The sequence below is a fragment of the Anopheles cruzii genome, chromosome 2 (genome assembly GCF_943734635.1).
Source record: "Anopheles cruzii chromosome 2, idAnoCruzAS_RS32_06, whole genome shotgun sequence".
NCBI classification, from domain to species: Eukaryota; Metazoa; Arthropoda; class Insecta; order Diptera; family Culicidae; genus Anopheles; species Anopheles cruzii.
In genome coordinates, this window is record NC_069144.1 from 31,212,865 (window position 1) to 31,233,824 (window position 20,960).

Consider the following 20,960-nt stretch of genomic DNA (forward strand, 5'->3'; position numbering starts at 1 on the left):
CGGCCAGGATGGCCGCGGACGGGCGATGGGCGAGGGCGCGCAGCGTGTTCAAAATAATGATGTGTCTCTGGCCCGAACTTCTTGTCGCTTACAAAACTTGCGGTGGGTCTTTTATTGGGCCAGCCACCCCCCTCGAAACCGAGCACCCGGTCCTGACCAGCAGGATGGGGCTGCTCCGTCGAGGGAATTCAAATTAGTTGGGCAACTTTCGCCAACACCGATTTCATATTTGACTTGGATCCTTCGGCGTCAGCGGCGTGGAGCAAGCCGGAGGTACCGGGTCGAATGCAAAGTTGAAAAGATCATCGGTCGACGCACCGGGCAGGGAGTGGTGCAGTGTGCGGACAGCAACATGCAATCGCTTCAACCAAAATGACGTCGACGAGTAACTCTGTTAGCCGAGGTTCAGTCGTAGATTGACTTTTTCTTCTTGTGGCATAAAAAAAGTTGTTCGTTGCAGGACGAGTTCGCGGCGCAGTTTCACCACCGAACGGGGACAGAGCCCGATGTGACTAACTGGCCCCCGAACGCAGAGTGGCAGATCTTCCGGGCACAATGGACGTGCGGACGAGCCGAGCGCCGCGACGCGTAGAAGTGCACATTCTCCAGTGCGACGCCTTGGAAAAGTTGCCCCTCGGTTGGCCGGGCCGGGAAAGTTGAACCCGCTCCAGAGCCGGTCGGTCGGACACGGGCATGGGCAGACCGGGTATGTCTGATAGGAGCGAGCGGGCGAGACGAGTTGGACAAAGTTTTCTTCATGAATTCTATCACCGCTTGTCGGAATTGAAATTGCCAACGGCACGCTTCCGGCGTACGCATCGTTGACTTTTTCGTGCGCCAAAATTCACATACACATAAAAACGGCATAATTTCACTTTAAACTGTTTTGCAGAAAGGCGCCGGCGCTGCCGAGGGCGATAATGATGGCCAACTATCGGCGAGAGCGCAGTGTTCGGCCAACTGTGGGCCGATAGAAGGCATATGAAACCAATTATAAAACATGTGGCGTTTTGGCCATTGATCATTTTCATGTGCTTATGCGCATTTGGAAAGGTCTACGCTTTTATCTATGCTGTAGATCGAAGATTCAGGGTTTTTATCACCCCGAACCATCCTTGAGAGCGAGCTCACAACTTGAAAGTCTGATTATAAATGAAACTCATTAAGAGCTTACCAGAAGGCTAGCATTATGCAGAAGGCTAGAGAAGGTGTACAGTCCTTGTTTCAAGTGCCAGCGGAACATGTCGCCGAAACATATAGGACAAACCCGACCAAACATGCCCCAACAAACCGATGTACGGTGTCGCACTCAAGAACGTGCAGTATTAACACGCACAACTTTGTGTGTGCAGAGGGCTTCTTCTTGCTGCCGGTCGACATCGATGTATGTTTTATCAGAGCATTACATGCACCGGCGCGTTTGGGACGATATTTCTTATCATGACAACTTCAACCAGGCCAACCGCCACGCTCTACGGCAGGGCAGAATGTGTCGGTTTTGGGTTGTTGGTTGGCGTTGGGATGAAAATATAAAAAAAAACCGGGACGACCTTTTACCAAACGAAGCCCCGAAGGTTGTTGAGCCGTGCAGAGGACAAAGAGTCAAGAATGGTTAAGTGAACCTAAAAGTTTCCGATCCTGCTAAGGATGGGGCGCATACCGAACTGATCGCTGCGAGGAAATGGTCACCGACGGAAATGGATGAGAACCAACGAAGGCTCCTCTCGAATGTGTTGAAACTATTTTGGCGAAAATGGTCTCGTGACTCGTCCGTGCCCGTTATGGTTCATGTCACGCGGCATTCAGGATTTGATTGCATTTTATGGACAGTAGTCGGATGTCATGAGCACGACCAAACATATTGAATAGTAGGCTAATAATCTAACATCAAATAGGGTCATCCGTTCGTTCCTGTAAATACTCTAAGGCACATAAGACTATAGCATTACTTATTGAAGTTGGAAAAAACCTATCAATGTCTTCTTTTTTCTAAAATAAGCTAGCAGAAAAAAAATCCGAAGTTGTGGACATTTTTCACTGTTTGAAGAGGTTTCAACGTATTTTATGGCAGTTTATAACGGTTCGGTCCGGTGCACAGTGTCGCGAAGGATTAGCATAAATCGAAAATGTGGCTTTATCTGAAGAGGTTTTGCTTATTTTTTCCATAATTGATAATTACCATACATATTTTTATTCAAATACAATTACACACAGAGTATTTTAATAATGTAACGTAACAAAGATATTGCAAAAATATTCGACAGCGTGGCAACAGTCGCCTAAATATTCAAGGGTTATGAAGATAAAGGTCATCATTAGTTGGTTGGTGTATGAAATTAACACCAAAATGTGTGGATAAACTTATAGTCTCAGCGTCTCAACGACAAGTCCTATTCTATTCGCCAAAAATAATCAACAAATACTTCATTCCGAAGGCTTATACATTCTGTCAAATAAGTACCGGCAATCTGTGATATTAAAGAAAACACTTTATTCGATTTTTGAAGCGATTCGATTCGATTTTTATGTGGCGTTAGGTTGCTACACATGTCAGTGACTTATGGTGAAAATTTCGGCTATTTTCAATGCTCAGTTAATTTTTTACAGCTGTTTTGCTTGAACGTGTTTTGTCTCATCCGCGATTTCTGTCTTCTCCTATATTAATTGACCACGAAGCGGTAATTTGAGTTTTGGAAAAAAGAAAAAGACACAGATGGCCAGATTTGGGCAGTACGGTGGCTTTGGCATCATTAGTTTGTAGTTTTTGGCGTAAGATTCGCCCTCAAGCAACGATGTCAAACTTCGTTTTTTAAAAAAATGTCGTGACTTTTGTGTTTCGGTTTTGGATTTCGCGTTTGTGACGGATTGCTTCGCACATATTGCGCACAACTTGCAGGTAATATTCGTTATTGACCGTTCTATTTTATCGGCAACAACTCATGATGCACCACGACCTTGCAATCGAAGAAATCTGCAAGCAAAACTGTTCGCAATCGACCAAAGTAGGCTTTTCGACTTTCACATCTTCTCGGCCCTCTGAAAAATTTTTGAACCACCGATAAGCAATGCTTTTGGTCTTACAAGCTTCACCATAAGCCACAGTTAACATTTCAATTGCGTCCGAGCTCTTAATTTCGTTTTTAACACAACATTTGATAAAGATTCTATGCCATCCATATTTTGGAAGAGAAAAAAATCGCCGACGGGCTAAGACACGTGCACACTAAAACAACTGTCAAAAATTGACCGTTTACTCAAAATGGCCGAATTGTTCACCATAAGTCACTGACATTTGTAGCAACCTAACGCCACGCCAAAAAATATCGAAAATCGAATAAAGCATTTTCTTTAACATCACAAATTTCCGGATACTTTATTGTCACAATGTGTTACCATCAACATCTTTGCATAAGTCAATGAAAAGTTTATTCAACAACAACTTCTCCCTCTCCCTTTACTGTCCTCAATTTAATCTATTCCTTATTATACTTGGTGAACTGTCATGGCATGGTTCACACTGAACCGAGTTACAGAAACTCTATTAACCACCAGAATTAGTGACTTCATACTAAAGCATTAACCTTACGATCTCTTAACACACATAAAATATTAACCTTACGATGCTTTTATTTGTCTAACTAGCCACGAGCAAACAAAAAAAAACACGGTTTGTTAAATGAACTGAACCCAACATTTACGATCACCCCCTGTTGGGGACGCGAAAAGTGTGGGCAAAATTCTAGTATTCGGCTGCCATTTAGGGCTTAAGGTGGAGAATGCCAACGAGGTGCTACAAACCGGCCCCATCCGACGAGGTGTCCGGCGGCTTTTCCGTCGGCAATCACACGAAACCCGTCACGGTTGTGTGCCGTGGTGGCGATAATTAAATTATCTTCCTAAAATATTCCGTTACATTTCATTTTACGCCGCCGGCCAACGGCTTGACGTGGAAATGGAGCGAAGCGAACGGAGCGGTTTTTCGGATTGCCGGTAGAGTTTCCCGTATTTCCGCTATTCGCGCCCCAACAAACGGGCGTTCCGAACCGGCGAAGGATAATCGAGTCCGCGTTGGGTAAGGTGTAACAAATTTAATTCCCCGGAGGGCTTAGATTTTAACGATCGTGTGATTAAAATTTGCCACACTAAATTGTCACCCGTTGCTGCCACGAACGAAACTCATTGGCCATGGAAGTGAGCAGTGGCAGCATGACAGTGACTTGAAAATTAGTCTCCGACGCTAAAAAACGCGCTACTTTCTAACCACGCGCGAATGATTGAAGTTGTGTATTTGTTTATTATGGCCTAGCTGATCCAGCAAACTTGTGCTGTGGCCACAAGTTCCCTTGGGCTCTGAAGTTGGCTCTTTTTTTAATTGCTCCCGCGATTTCGTACAGATGCTTTTCTTTACAAGTTTCGGGTCGGTAGATCGCATGAAGGTAGATTTCGTTCCCAGAATTACCTTTTGTTTAGCTAAAATTGGCGGAATTTGGATGAACGCTCCTACTGGTCGATTGCCTTCGCTTCATTAGCGCTCGCCCGCCGGGGATTGGATTAGAGCGAGAAGCTCATCAATCAATCATGCGATCAAATGGTACTTAAAAGGCACCACTCACGTAGCAGACGGAAGACTGGGAGTTTCTGGGGAGCCACAGTGCCAGCATGGGAGCGCGTTTTTGAAATGCTAAAACCATTTTTTTCGCACATCCCACAGAGATACGAGCGGGAGAGATACTTTCCAACGTCAACCTTGAGCGTAGTGTTATCGATCAAAACCGAAACATGGCGGACGACGATTGGCGCTGTTAGGCGCTCGGGCGGGGGAAGATGGCAGAGCAGAGCGTTTACTGTGGTCACGTACCCATCACACAGCAGCGGCGAGTGGGCCATAGAAAAGTCATTAATTTAAGATTCAGTGCCCCACGCCCAGGCAGGGCTTCCACCATCGTTATTTGAAATTTACAAAAAAAAACCGGACTACGAACTACGAACGAAACGGCGCAGCACTGTCCGGTGTGTGTGCAGGGCCGCGCTGGTCCGACGCTGGGTCGATCTATATAGCGACGGCAAAACTTCAATATAAACACAACCCTCACAGGACCTCAAGGCGCGGCATCGGGAGGTTGTTTGAACAGAAACTAATTAATCACAATAGTTCAGCCCGTACAGCGTGCCGAGAACCTTTCACAGTTGATCCAGTGCCAAGGATGTCGGAAGGAGCAACGGGCGGAGGGCTTTCCTGGTGCACGGTGGCGGCGCGTGGATATGGTCAGAATCGGCTGGCCGGAACCCGCCCGAAGATCGAACGAACACAGGAAGCGTAGATTGATTTCCATACGAAGTAATAAATTTCATTTGATTTAGAATCGGTTCGTGGGCTAGCTCTAGCGCAGTTCCGGGCGTTGTCCGGGCGACGCAAGAATGGTCATATTTTCACCATTAAAGCTCTAGAGCGTGGTTTCTTTTTTCCTCGCTATTTGCGCACGGATGGCTTCCCTCGTTCATTATGTTTAACCAACTCTGATGTCGGAAGTGGACAGTATATTGATTTTGCATTACTTTGATGATTCAAACCGCGGCAAACGAGTTCTTTATTTTTCTGACTGCTCAGTGGATGATCCTCCTTGTAATGGCCGATTTTCGTTTTTTACCGCAATATACTAGGTTGTATACTAAGTTTTGACCTTCGATACCATAGGGCGCAGCTACGAGCTTAATTTTTTTTTGTCATATTGATACACTCTTCGTATGTGAAGTTTCAGTTCAATCGGTCACTTAATTTTTTTTTACAAAAGCAAAGGAAAATTATGAAGGAATGTTGAAAGTGTATAAGGACTCTTCACCTTTAATTAAGTGGTTAAAAGGGGGATTTCTGAGTTTAAACATGGTCGTAGTAGCCTTCAAGGCGATCCATGTCAAAAACGTCAAAAAACAGACACAACATCGGAAATCATAAAACAATACAGGATATTGTTTTCGAAAATCGTCCAATCACTGATAGAAATTAAGTACAAGACCTAGCCAACTCATTGAGCAGTATAACCAATATTTTGACTGGAGTTTTGAAAGGGTTCGAGAAAGTTGTTTGCAAAATGGGTGCCGCATTCACTAAAAACGCATTCGAATGCAACTTTCTCGGCAACATTTAGAGCTTTTTCGATAGGATAAAGTAGATTTTGTGCATTGAATCATCACTATGGATGAGGATTGGGTCTATCACTTGGGTCCTGAATCAAAATAAGAGGCTAAAGAGTGGTCTGAACCTGATTCTTCAGCTCCGAAATGAGTTGTCACAAGAGCATTTCGAAACTAGAGCAAAACTACATGAGTTAAAGTTCGAATTGTTGGACTATCCACTCTATTCACCAGATTTTGCCCCTTTTTGCGTTTTTCATCAAATGATGACATCATAACAGCTGTAAAAAATACTGTGACATGCCGATACTAAATGGCTTGTAAAAAAAAATTAAGTGACCGATTGAAATGAAACTTCACATACGTTCATATGAAGAGTGTACCAATATGACTAAAAAAAATCAGGCTCGTAGCTGCGCCCTCTGGTATGGAACGTCAAAACTTAGTATACAACCTAGTACCAAGGCAAAAGTTTGCCAATCTTCTGACAGTGAGTCAATTAAAAGTTTCAACAAGTTTGGACGCGCAGTTTTTGTGTAACAATCGTTTGAGTGAATTGATGTCAATGTTTTTTTTTATGAAAATGGAAAAAAATCTAGTATCGCCATTAAATATCGGTGGCCGTAAGAGCTTGGGAAACATTGAATGTTCGGGACGTCCAAAAACTGTAACAACTGGCCAAAACATCGCCAAAGTTCACCAAATGCTGCTAAACATCCACCGAATGAAGTGGGCCTAATAGCAGAGGTTATGAACGTGTAAAAACGTGAATGTAACATTTAACATTAACATTTGGCTGTTTGCGTGTTGGCTAGCATTCCGAAAAAATGTCTTGTATCCTCTCAGAATGATTTCAGATGACCCTCGTTACTGAGCAGCGATTTGGTGTAATGTAAAGTATGACCAATGAATTTATAAGTAAGCAAATTAATAATTAATTCAACTCAGCGCGCATATCTCAGCATAATCATTTTATGACAAAAATTATTAACTTCCGGTATTTCGGTTTACGACGCAAATATCGTACGGATCTGGTTCATTACCAATCGTGGTTACGCGGCACAAAGATTATCCCAACCAACCGGAACCGGAAGCAAGATATGATTTTCTTGACGGGTAAAAAGTGCCGGCCACGGCAGGACCAACTAGCCTTTGGAACGCTTCGCTCCACGAAGAAGCCATTAACCAGCACCAGCAGTCCGTCGGATGCTGCTAAAGGCAGGAAGGAAATTAGAAAAAATGATGCCAAAGTAAAACCCATCATTCCTTGCCGCTGTTTACCGACATTGGCACGGCATAATATTCTCTGGGTGTGTGTGTGGTAGGGTATGATGAGGTGAATCCGGCACAGGGTGCGAGAAAAAAGAAAAACGGGAAGCCCGTCCCAGTCATTCAAACGTCCCCCGTCAACGCCACGCCAATGCCCAGTCCACGGCAAACATGAAGATAAACGAGATTATTCAAATACCCGGCCACGGGGGAGATGAGAAAATGAGAAATAGAAACGAACCGCACTCTAGGTGTCGCCGTGGGGATGGACGGAAAAGCGGTGGCCGCCTTGAGACAGATCCCCGGGGGTCCCAGGGTGTTTGCGGTATGTGGAAATTGCGAAATATTTTCAGTGGCCAAATCAAACATCTCGATGTTTGTGGTCTGCGTTGCGCGCATCAAGAAGGATGCGCGCATCTTTTTCCTCGCCGAGGTCCTTTTCTATGCTGAATGCAAATTGGCTTAGAGCGCCTCCTGCCAGCAAAGGATAGCGCTTTAGGCCGCCACGATCTGATGAAACTAATTCCAAAAACGTGAACTAGGAAAACGGCAGCATTTCTTCAATTAAAAACTGACTGACATTGGTATTTTAACACAAGTAACACTGTTTCCACTATATCCTTGTCTCGGCAAATATCATTAAATAACGTATTGTTTTTGTAATGGGTTCAACGGCTAAATATGAATGTTTGAAGTTACTCACAGTTTCAATCCCAATTCGTGTTTGTATCTTACCTTCCGTTCGTTGGCAGTGGAAATCCATCCAACGTCCACGATATCTGGGGCGTCGGGTTCCCCTGGGCCGAGCACTTCAGCGAAACGGCCGGGCCAGGCTGCAGCGTCTGCTCGATGAAGCTGTACACCAGCGACGGAGGAGCGTCTACGTAACGGGACGGGCGGCGGGGACGACCCAGTACAGCGAACCGAAAAATAACCGTTAATGATGGTAACGCCCGCGGGGAGTCGAAAGAATAATTATCATAAATAAGTTGGTTGGTTCCGTCCCGTTCCAAAGTGCTGCTGCCCGCCTGATGATCGTCTCACTTCTGGTGTAGAAATAATTTGCGGTCAAGTAAATTTTTACCGCCCCAACAGCAAGGATACGACTAGAAGCCAAAAACGGTCGCCTGCTTCACGTGGCACGGGACCCTTTTTTTGGCACAAATAAAAAGGAAAACCGAAAAAAAGCGCAGCAACAAAAAAAAACCGTGGGGCGTTGATAAATCCCTTCTTGGGTTGACCGAAAAATTAATGTCATTACAAAAATAAATAATCCCACGCTGGCCAAGGGGCCGTAAAAGGATTAGGCAAGGGGGCGCACGCGGTGGGTTCCGTGGTGGGAACTGTAAAAGAATAAACTGTATTTATCATGAACCATGAAATGGTTTCCTTACGTTCAAAGAAACGCTTCAACTGCTTGAAAGCGAATAACCACGTCCGAGACGCGCTGACATGTCGAGACACTGTGCAAGGCAATACTTTAATTGTTTCGCACCATTTGGCCATGATGGGGGCCCGGGGGGCCGTCACCCGGGTGACGGTAGATTAAAATCTCATTACTCGCCTAATAACCGATGGGCATCCTCCTAACTCCTAATCGAGCTGATTTGGGTAATCCGCGGAGGCTCTCTCCGGGAAAGCCCCGCAGCTATCGGGCTCGGATACAGACTCTCGTGGGTGGGTTGGTGGGTGGTGGTAGAACTCGAGAAACTCGAGCTCGGTTCGCAGACTTACCGCCTAATTGCAGTTCCGCCGACGCCTGGAACGAATCGCCCTCCTGGCGCCGCACCACACACTGGTACATGCCCTTGTCCTCGCGCGTCACCCCCGTCACCTGGAGCGTGTCGCCCACGCGGCCGGAGCTCGGCAGCTGGCGGCCGTCTTTGAACCAGGTGATGTGCTGCGGCCCGGCCGACATGCCGTTGGAGGTGACGAGACACCGAAACTCCGCCGTACCGCCCATGTGCACGCTCAAGACGTTCGGCGAGATCTCGACGTGGATGGGCGTGGAGACGGTTAGCCGGAGATCGGCGCTGGCCTCACCGCCGGCGTTCGATGCGGAACACTTGTACACGCCGCCGTCCTCGCCGGTAACGGCCTCGATGGCCAGCACCGGACCGAGGAGTCGTATTCGTGGGCCGGATGTCACTGGAATTGGTTCTGGACCGTTGTGAGTGTACCATCTGTGGAGGAGCGGAGAGCAAAGCAGGGCAGAGTGTGAGGTACTTTCCGCAGAGAATTGCTGCACACGCCCACACTACGTGATAATGTCGGACGGTAAATGAGGTTGCCGAAAAGAGTACACTTGCCGAAGAGGACCATCCCTACTACCAACCGGTCTACGGACCTCTTCTTTTATTCTTTTATTTATTCAACAGATTTGACTTCAAAAGACTTATTTACGAAATACATTGGAACAAAGACGCGAATCAACAAATTCCTTCAAATATAACAATAAACAGTAATATAGTTTCTGTAGGGTCACACGTTTACCCGAAATGCATCACACAAGTTTTCACTACAGATTTGAGTGAAAAGTTTCAGAGGTACGTGAGATAAAGTTCATAAATCGGAGAACATAACATAAGCACTACTCTAAGCGACATTCAAATGTCTATCGATGCAACGTGAAAACAATGGAAGCCTTTTCTCTTGTTCGCACTGCGAGATTTGGCGACCCCATGCGGTTTACATCTTGCTCCGTCTGGATGCGATTGCGATCAGCCTCTCAGAAGATGATTTCACAGCTTGTCGTCTTGTAGTCAATCGAACGCAGAAATTAATTTCCGTTCCATTGGGCACGACCGTCCACTGAAGCCGATTGGAAGAAGCCGAAAAATAATAAAACGTAACAAGCCCGACAGAGCGCCAACCGGGACCTTTCTTCCTCCATCTTGGGCCAGCATGCTAAGCCTTGTTGCACGGAGAAGACGGTTAGCGTGGAACTGACATTGGGAACATGGGAAGCTCTGAGAGTTTGTGGTTTGTTTTTCGTTTCCTGGATTGAGAGGCAGTTTCGCGGAGATGGTTGGGAAATGGTTTCGGGATATTTGTGATTTCGAGTTTATAAAGCATCTTCCGATTTATTTTCTCCATTTCGTAAAAGAAAATTTCTTTGCGAAGTTTGGTCCGCCTGAAGTGAAAGCGACTCTATATCTTTGACATTAGTGGATGCTCCTGCACAATCCAAAATAACGTGCTGAAATTGTTCAGCTGTACGCTGAAATTTCTACTTCTCAATCGTCATCATGTCTTCTTAGGTTTATCGTCATCATGTCTGACGGGACAGATTTGTCAACAAACACAATTAATCCAACAGCAGCCTCTTTACGACCGAAAAGTTACTATTTGGTGCGGTATTTGCGCGGCCTAATAGGGAAAAGGCGGTCATAAGTCAACTTCAGTCAACAAAAAAACTGAGGGTTTTAGTTATATTAACCTAAAATAGATAAGTTATCTATCACAAATCCGAAGTTTTAGCCTTCCATGTTGCGCAGATTCCGAAATATCATCTGTCAAAGTCAAAAGAGTGATAAGAATTGATCTTTAAATCCAACTTTTATCAGCTACTTTAACGCGATCGTCAGTACAGTTCTGCAACGATAATGTACCTGTATTATACGTCATTCGAAAGTTAATGAATCCTTTGTTCGTATGAAATAATCAAATGTTTACGTTTTACATTGCTAGTATATTTTTATCGGGAATTAGTATAGAAAATTATGAAAAAATACAGTTTTTCAACTTTGGTAATGCAGCAAAAAAATGTACAGCGTTGTACATCCTAAACGAGACATTACATTCACAGTTTAGACCATTTTAAACATTTCCAGTAAGTTTTATTTGCCGAATCCGACAGGAAGTTTCGCAAATTCCTCATTTAAGAAAAAAAATTATGATACAAACTTGGTACAAAAGGAGGCGCCTGGTGTCTGGTTGCAGAAAATTCACGCATTTGCAAAGGATTATGTATTAAAACATTTTGATGCAATACAGATTGCATAACGCAGGCGTTTAGATTGGGCATTAAAAGATTTTAGTGTCATTCAAATTGCACCTCAGGCGTTTAAAGCCCTTAAAATAACGAAAAAAGCTTATTTAATATACTTGAACACGTGCATTACACATAAAAAGTTGAATTTAATCAAAACACATGCAAAGAAAACAAAAACGTCGAAAAAAGTCCCCAGATTCCTCCTAAAAACATTTATGTCCGCCTTTCCCATATAAGTTCCCTACTGTGCGTGGATATGACTTTTTGGACGATGATGGAGCCGTCAATGGTGAGCGGTATTGGGCCATGATAACGGATTTGGTGATGTCAATTACTCGTGCAAATGATATGGACGATTACGCGTTCCTACAGGACGGCGCCACATGTCACACAGCCCATCCAATACTGAATCTATTGCGACCATTGCTTCCTGGCCAAGTGATATCGAAAAAGGCCGATGTTGACTGGCCACCGAGATCGCGAGACTGAACGCCACCATACTTTTACAAGTGGGCTCAATTGAAGTCCAAGGTATACGCTAACAAACCAAGGACCAAGGATATTCGGCAAGAAATTGCCGAAATATCCGCCGAAACATCAGCCAAAGTGGTGGAAAAGACCAAAAAAGGGCACGTTTAGTTACCAAGTTAATAATTTAATGTATTTATTAAGAAACAAATGCTTCCACTTTCAATGTCTCACTCTGTAGCTCTTGGTAAATTGGGTAAAAACGTTTCTTTAAAGGATGTGCACAGAATGTTCTTAATTTCCATCCATTCATCACTCGCTGTCAAATATGATGCCCAAGTTGATCGGGGATTATCGCAATAATGGGAGTTTGGAGACGTGTGAACCAACAAACGTTATGCGCCAATAAACAGGCAATACAGCGCAATACCTTTCTGGCCTAAACGGATCGCCGTGTGAAAGTTCGCTCTCACGCTCCGTCATTAGCGCATTCCAGTGAGTTGTACCCCGCTTAAGCGAATAAACTTTAAGCTCCGAAACAAAACGCCAATTGCCATTTGGAAAACGAGTGAAAACTTTTTCCATTTCCGACACGGACCGGCGCAAAGGGTGAGGGCGGTGTGACGATGGCAACGACAGCGATGAGCTCAGACTCAGACGGAGGTGATGCCTTGTTCCGGCGACCGTAATTAGCAATCATTTACGAACGAGCGGAAATGAATATAATTGCAGTTGGGAAGCCGCGAGTAGATTGCGAGTAGGAGTCGCATCGTTCCGAAAAGTCGCAACGAACTTCACGCAATCAGGAACAAAGCCGTTGAACCGAACGGGGTTGATTAGGGGCCAAGTAGAAGTTAATACTTATGCAAATCGAAATGAAGCATCACAAGTCAACCTCCTGTGGGAATCACTCACTCTTGCTTGAGTTTAAGGTGATGCTGATGATGGAAAATCGTGACACTGAACAACGTTGATTGTGCTTACCTTTTATAAAAAATAATACCCAAAATACAATATCGTTGTCGTTTTAGTCAAACCTGTTTTATGATCGACATTCCATCCACCCGGAACGGCACACTGACCCGACAGCGGATCGATTATCAGTGGCCTGACCATCCACCATCTGGTGGCGATATTTGAATAATTGTTTGGAAGAACTCAAGGGATTGTAGGGCGGGCGGGAGGGCGCGCGGCGACTGTCACTTTAGGTCAGAGTGGTCAGACCTTAAAAGAACCTACGCAAATTGACGTTTGATGATGGTGTTTTGCTGCCATGTGGCCTCTCCTCGAATGGTGTGTGTGACGGACAACTTGATCCGGAGCCGCACGGAATAGTAAAATTCCAAATAGCCTGACATGACAACATAGTCGCAGAATAATGCGCCCCCCCCCACACAACGTTCCGGGCGTCCGGAGCGGACATTAGTTGCGAACGAGAAGGACAGTGTAGTAAAAAGAATGAAAATTGCCAAATCCAATTAATCATGATGATGCTAGGAAGCGGACGCTGTCATTCGTTTTAAATTATCCCAAGTGGACAACTGCACAAGGACACGGTCGGCGACAGCGGCGATTCAATAAAGGGAGCTTTCTACTGCGCCGATGGAGGCGCCTGGTGTGTAGAAACACCAAACCTCACAAAGAGCTGATTGTACATGTATTATTGTGTTTTATTGTTGTAAATTTTGTTAAACTTACTTTGCTTAACTTTCGTACAAATGGGCAGCTCTTTTCACTGACTGACTTTGTTTAGCGTAGTTGGCGTACATTTTTCACGACTGTAGAGTAGAACGGGCCCTATCGCGGTAAAATTTGCAATGGAAATCAGGGCCGCGTTTTCTCAGACGCTGTACTGAATTAATTTTTCTCCGATGATGTCAACTGCCAGGGCTTTGGGTCCAAAGTAAAGTTTGTGAAACGCTTGAATGGGTGACACGAAGCTTCTTCGAATCGAACTGGGCGAGAAGCAGCTGATGGGAGGTTACGATCGGGGCCGTCCAAGTGGTTCAATTGAGTTGAAGAAAATGTATGCGAAATATGCTACAAAATGCTGCTAATCTGAAGGGCCAAAACGGCGCAAAACATCGATTGGGTGCGCCGCCATGCACAAATTTGATTTTCAGAATACATGAATAAAGAACGCTTTGATCGAATTACCAAGCGGCCAAGAATTGGGATTGGGACCGCTGTTGGCTTGATGTAAAAAATGCACGCAACATTGCCACAAATGTCAACGTCAATCAGTTCACTCACAACGACAAGACAACGACGTTGAATCGGGTGTACCGACTTATAGTCTAAAAGGCTAAAAGGGCTCAACGAAATGCTCATTTTCATCGGCATCGCTAAAAGTTGTGAACGAAATACGCAGAAGTTCGAATAAATGAGTAGCTTACCGGTATTCCGGCGAGGGACAGCCCTGAGCCACACACAACAACACGGCACCCTCGTCCTGCGACACTGCAACATGTGACGTGTGCTCCACTACGCTTGGCGAAACTATTCCTCGTTGATCTGTCGTGGGAAAAGAAATGCAAAAGAAACACAACACAATACCTGTTAGAAACATCAAATGCTTCGAAGTAGGGAACCTGCCAAGTAGAAATGCTGCTGGTCGCTACAAATTACTTGTTACTGCACCGTGTGCAAGCTTCATTAAACTCTTGAAGAACTGCTGATGCAGTTGGAAACACGTGCCCCCGGGGCGGTCGCGGGTTTGTCTGAGTGGATTTTAATTATTTGCATAATTATGCTCATTTATGCTTGTATTGTTAAAGTCTTTCATCTCACGCATTACCATTGCTGAGGACTTCGTTTCTCGCATCCAGTCGTAATACTTTTGTGTTCTCCGTCATGGTGTGTTTGGACCATATCGTGGAGTCATATCCGGTGGTAAGTTTCCATTTTGCAGGTTCCATACTGGCGGAATTCGGACGGTTTCCTATATTTCATTGTTCTGACCTATTACAGTACAAAGTCGCGAACTGTTACAACCAAAGCGAGTGACTTCGGAGACGCGCCATACACCACGAAACCACTGCTGTCAGTTTCTCGTGTCTCGGTTTTTACTTCACTCTAGCATCCCATTAGGCCCGGCGTTCGGGTCACTATCTTCGGGCGGTCCCGAGGAACATTTGTCGGCCATCGCTTACACAACCCTAACACAAGCTGATTTACGGGGGGGGACAGCAGCAACTAGGAAGTGAGGGAAGGCAGAAAAACAGAAAAAAAATCGGAACCCGACTGGCACGACCGGAAACGGATCTTTCTCGTCGAAACTGTCACGGTGGCGTCTGCGATGGCGCTGATGCCATTGCTGCCATGAGTGGCACTCAGTTCTCGCCGTTTGCGAGCCCAGATTGCAGAGAACCGCGGATCGTCCGCTTTCGCTCCACAGTTCGTTCTTTGGGACGATGCTAAAACTTTTGACACTAGTCTCTCCTACGTCGCACACCGAGTCGCTGAAAGGACACCACCATTTATATGATTTCTCGAGCAGTTTGTACTGACACGTCGCACTTCAAGTGAACGAGCTGCTACTTAACTATCAGCTAAACGATTGCCATTCGGACACTGTCTGCCGAGCAGGCTAGGTCCGATCTCGGGGGCAGCCTGTCTTGTGCTGGACCTTGGACGACGGCGTGTGCTGAACTTTTATTTGTAAGAAGGAGCATGAGAATGTGCTAGTTGGGTTGGCCCTTCACAAAAAAGCCCCACTTCTGGCCCGGCGTTCGTTCGGGCCGGGGTTTCCCATTGTACGTAGTTTTCGGAACTCTTGACACTGCCTGCAAATGAGACGATACGTACCAGTCATTCGAATTTTGGCCGGATTACTGGTGACAACCTGTCTCGTCAGCTTGTGCATCGTCCGACACCGGTAAGATGGGTACCGATCGTTAAACTCTAGATTGTGTATCAGCAACTCTCCGGTCGGCAGCAGGTGATGCTTTCCATCTGATTTGTCCGGCGAGATAAAAGATAGCGAACAAAATGTATACTTTTTAGCTCCGGATTTGCTGGACTGCGTAGCGTTACTTACCACCCTGCAGCGATGGGTAAATGTAGAATGCCGGCTCCTGTACCCAGGACACGACCCTCACTAACTCCTTAACAAAATTAGGCACTACGCAACGCAGGATCGCGGTACAGCCGCGGGATGCTGCCAGCACTTCAACATCAACTTTGTATGCTTGAGCAACCACTGCAGAGAGAAGACAAAATAAGCGAAATCTGAGAATGGTTCAAATGGGTTGAATACTTCCTACAAATACAAGATGATGTCGGCCCTTAAAGGGGGGTCACGATTAGTCTGTTATGTTGTTGCATAAATACATTTCGGTAAAGAGCCGCCACTTTTACCATTCGTGCCATTTTGTTGATGAACTCCCGTTCGGACCCTTTCTGTTGAACTCCGGATCTTCGGTACGTAATAAACCCTCACGGAGACCCATTTTTGTGTGCCTCGTATCGTAAAATGTAAGTAAAATTTCTTTTTGCGGTGACCAAGACCAAGAACATCGATCGAACACTCCACTCTTCTGACCTTTGCAGACCTACATTTCAACAGTGCCATGGTGCCACCGAGGGTTTTGAAACCCCCCGGGGGCCAGAAAGAGGCGAAAGAGTTGCCGTACGAAAGCCCAATCATAAAGGGAAAAATAAAACGGATCCTTATTATTTCGTTACATTCGTCATAATCAATGTAACACCTGATACGTTTACCTTTCTCTCGTCCGCTCTGCCTGCCTGCCGGGGAGAGCCGGCGGTGTTTTTCTGAGTTCCCTTTCTTTTTTGGGGTCTTCTACACCGAGCCCTCCGAGGTGGAGAGATGATTGGGTTTGTCACGAGAAATGGGCATGATCCTTCGATTGCAAAGCTAATGGCGGGTGAACCCTTCCTTGCAGCGCTCTGACTCGGGAGCTGCGAGATTAAGTTTGGAATTTCGTTTGCCTTTTTCGTCGAATTATGCGGCTTACGGAAAAACCTTTGCTGAGCTGTTTATGCTCGAGATACAGGTACCCGGTCGAAGTGGGAGTTTGCACTTTAAACGCACGAAGAAGATGTATCATGTTTTGTTTTAATTCAACTTAAGGATGGAAGGCAAACGGTTTTCAGCTTTGAAACGGATTTCCAGTTTCTTTAAGCAGACTAAGTGAAACAATCCGACCTTTTTCCAATTATTTTAAAGTTATAAGCGAATTCCCAATAATTTTTGGGCCTCTGTAGTAAATTGAAAAGTAGAATACTAACATCGGCTCGGAAGAGGTGAATTGTTTTCTTCTCGTCGCTCGGTTTTGCAACTTTAACGCGAACAGGATGTTGTTATCCCGAAGCGAATGTGCATTTATTTTCCACCTGAATTGCGTTACAACAAGCCTTCGACTGATGTCGATGATGTTGCTCCTTCTAGACGATGTCCGGCACCGTAACGCAGACGAGTAATGGCTTTGTACTAGGGTAGAATCTTTTGAAAAAAGTAGCAAGTGGAAGCTCGGCGGAAAACTCCCGAGTAATTAAGGCCCGTTTCTTGTCGGCACAGGCCTCCGGAGCGCTGTAGACGTCCTCCTGCGCTTCCCTTCCCCGAAGTTCCCTGAAGCCGAGAGCAGTCAGCATCCACGTCTAACCCGCCCCGGAAGACGTAACGATCGGTCGGTAGACTGGGGAAGTCCACGATGGGTTTAGCAGCGCTGACTTCGGTGTAATTAGCGAGAGCGAAGCACTACCGCACTACGGGGTTGGTCGACTACGTATATTTTGCGGTATTTGCTACACCTTACAGCCAGAAAGTCGGCGCCCCGGTTTGGGCACAGAATAAAAAGTTGACTTGTACTGTGTTGTACATAAAACTGGTGAGAGTCAGAGGCAGAGGAAAAAAAAAACGAACCACATCGGAACGGAAAGGCTAGAAAAGTTTTCTCCGAAAAATGGCAGCAAAAAGTGCGTGGGCATCGCGACCTGTACAAGCCATTGCCTTAGGCAGGGCGGTCCTCTTCGCTGTCTGGGGGTCTGGACCGAACGAAATTAATTCGTTCGAGCGACCAGAGCTAGGGACCACGGGGACCGCTTACAGAGACGGACCCCAAACTGGCGCTGGTTCATTAGGGCAACCCCGGGAAAAGGACGTGTTTCCGACCGGTTGGGTTTCGCTGATTCCACTCTTCCGCGGCTGTAGCGCTTGTGGCCCGTGCAATGGAAATCAACTCAATTTTTCTCTCTCTATGCCTCTCTCTCTCTTTCAAGTGAATCTTTTTGCTACCCAGGATTTCATTTGCGAAACCCTAGCCCTACGTTAGGGTCCTGGGCCGTGGTTTCCGTTCCATTGTGCACGAGCTTTGCAACATTTTTATCGCGCTTCGTTTCCCAGTTTTAATTACAAATGTGCCCTACACACTGACGAGCCTGACACGGACCGTGCAGCTCACGAACACACTGAGCCGCGCTGTTGGTAATCGACCATAACGCGGACAAGTTTTTAATGTCATTAGCATATACTACAACGGTTTAATGTCCATGTAACTAAGGAAAGTTCATGAAATAAAATAAGAATTGATAATGATTGATGCTTCACCTGTAAGCACGTGAAGGAAAGCCCTCTTCATTGTACGGTGATTAATTTCAACAAACAAAGCACAGTTATGGGTAATGGAAAAAACCCCATCGTTAACATTCAACGCATCGAAGGCAGTCCCGAATGCAATACTTTTCCTCGACCAGCCGGGCGAGCTTTTGCATCCTGAAAAATCGGTATTCGCGGACCATAAATATTAAGCAGGCCAACTACTACTCGAGGCAATTCGTGCACTTTTGCATCGCCGCACAGTTCAAAAGCCCGTTGCCGGCCAGGTACAGTTTGCTTTCGGTGGTTTTGTATACGTCGTGCAAATGATGGTTCTTTTTTGCCCATATACTCTTGAAACGATTCCACAACTTTTCATTATGCACCACGCTATGTAAAGGTTCTCGAGGTTTACGTTTCGATGGTGTTCCCGTTTTCATTCGCGGGCGAGAAACATTTGGGTGATGGTGGACGCTTCGGAAATTCAATTACGCGAAGCACTTTCACCTGCCGTTCCGAAGGCGGGGAACCGGTCGGCCGCAGGATTTGGTAAACAACCTGGAGGTAAACGGGTGATTCGTCTTCTTCGGTTCTAGTTTCAGGTCTGTTGATGGCTGAAATTTTCCAACGTTTAATCCATCGTTTCCCTAGTTATTCGCCATTCCATCAACTTACACGGCTGCTATTCATTATCCAATAATAATGTAAAATGTGAACTGAAGAAAACTGTTTGCTGGTTAATGGCATAACTTGGGCAGGAATGATTTGCACCGTTTGGATGATTTACAAAACGCCAATTTGGAATCCATGATTCGGTTCAAACTTCCTCATGAATAATTGCTAACAAAATCCGGGCATGAACTTCTGGAATGATCTTGTTGGATTTGCATTACTTTTTTCGTTAAGCCATTTGGATTTGGGATTTGGATTTGTTTAATTAAATAAAAATTCAAGATTGCAGGCTGCAAAGATTAAAGTACTTGAAGTATTCTGGCTTTACCACAAATATCTGTGGCTTTTGACCAGTGGTCAGTGGCAAATGCAATAATAAAGATGAAATGTGCAAACATACAAAATATGATCAATTCCGAAATAGGGGAAAGCACTCAATGTTACGAAAATTCGAAAGTGAAATCTGAGCGTTAGGAAATATCAGTGGCAAAAAGAAGTTGGTGGTTCAAAAAACAAAATATTAAAAGGGTTCACATATTTTAATACTATACATTTTTAATGCTCAAGACATTCTATCTACTAGAGAAGAGTATTCGTCTCATTCGTCATATATTCGTCTCAGTCGTCGTATACAAGAAGTTTCGTCAACCTTGGGATCCTTTACTCGTGTTTAACACAAAAACTTCGCTATTTGTCGATCTGCCGAATACAGTTTGATAGGGACTTTAATAAGATTGATTAACAAATTGATAAATAAGAAAAGGACACAAGTTTGGAATGGAATGTTTTGGTAAAAGTATCTAAATTTTGAAAAGGTCTGAAACTACAATTAGATTTATCAGCGGATAAGGTTACGAAGAGCCACGAGCTTAACAAGCTTGTAGTCACAGATAAAAATGATGCATCATAATTATCGTTTAATTACGAAAAAACATGCCATACTGAAATTGCTCAAGTGGAACTCAATGATGTGAAAATGTGTTCTGTCGAAGCAAAATCTGGTGAAGCTACAAACACACTACACACACAAACTTCATAGAAGAAATAATGTTTCATCAACTGTGCTATCTGAACCCTTTTTTATCGGCAAACCACTTTGAAGTTGGAAAATTAATTGCCAAACTTGGAACGGTAGAGGTTTGAGAATAATATAAGACATACGCTTTAAACGTTCATAAAACTGATCTATGGCAGCGAAAAACAATGAACGCTGTGAGATCAAATTGCATGCAACCCGCACACGCCACAGCGCTCACACCTGGCGGTTTCGGTTGATAAATTTTTATTACATTTCCCGCCATAAATCATCGCCGTGTTGAGTGTGCTCCGATATTGAATGGAATTAATTACTCGACCGAGATCGGGCACGAACAAGACATTTTGGCACGGTTTAATTAAAATCTTTGCGGCCCATTTTTCATGCTGCCCGCCCACGGAGAGACTCGGGAGCGTCCCGTTTCTTTCGGCGAACCTTTCGGGGTCGCGCGATGGGTCCATTATCCCCACGAGGTGTACATTCGCTCGTCGTATGGACATTTTCCCATGGAGAACTCAATACCGACGGGGTTTTGTCCGATTTGTAACTGATCCTCACTGCGGGTGCTGGTGACCGGAATTGATCGGCCGGCCGGGTCGAATGTCTGGGACCGCCGATGCCGGAGCTCGTGGCGAAAAGCTCGCACATCACGTTCACGTCAAGTCACGCTATTCGTCACTACAGCCCGAGAAAATGGACGTGAATCATGGACGGCAGCGTACTTCTCACCAAAACCGGGGGCGGCGGCTCAATCCTGGGGCCCGGGAAAAGAAAAGACAAACACGAAACAACACAAACACAGACCGACCACTGCAACACCGCACCGCACACCC

The 20,960-nt window shown here is 45.3% G+C and overlaps 1 protein-coding gene across 2 annotated transcripts in view; it reads right to left on the reverse strand.

Moving 5' to 3' along the window:
- The window catches only part of LOC128268424 (cell adhesion molecule Dscam2), a 38,047-nt gene that overhangs the window by 16,407 nt on the left and 680 nt on the right, over positions 1-20,960 (reverse strand). For both annotated transcript variants that reach the window (XM_053005511.1, XM_053005512.1), the window contains exons 2-6: positions 15,903-16,064; positions 15,671-15,817; positions 14,260-14,377; positions 9,136-9,584; positions 8,137-8,281 (exon numbers count right to left, since the gene is read on the reverse strand). In XM_053005511.1, coding sequence (XP_052861471.1) covers positions 8,137-8,281; positions 9,136-9,584; positions 14,260-14,377; positions 15,671-15,817; positions 15,903-16,064 — 1,021 coding nt within the window. The remainder of the gene's footprint in view (positions 1-8,136; positions 8,282-9,135; positions 9,585-14,259; positions 14,378-15,670; positions 15,818-15,902; positions 16,065-20,960) is intronic.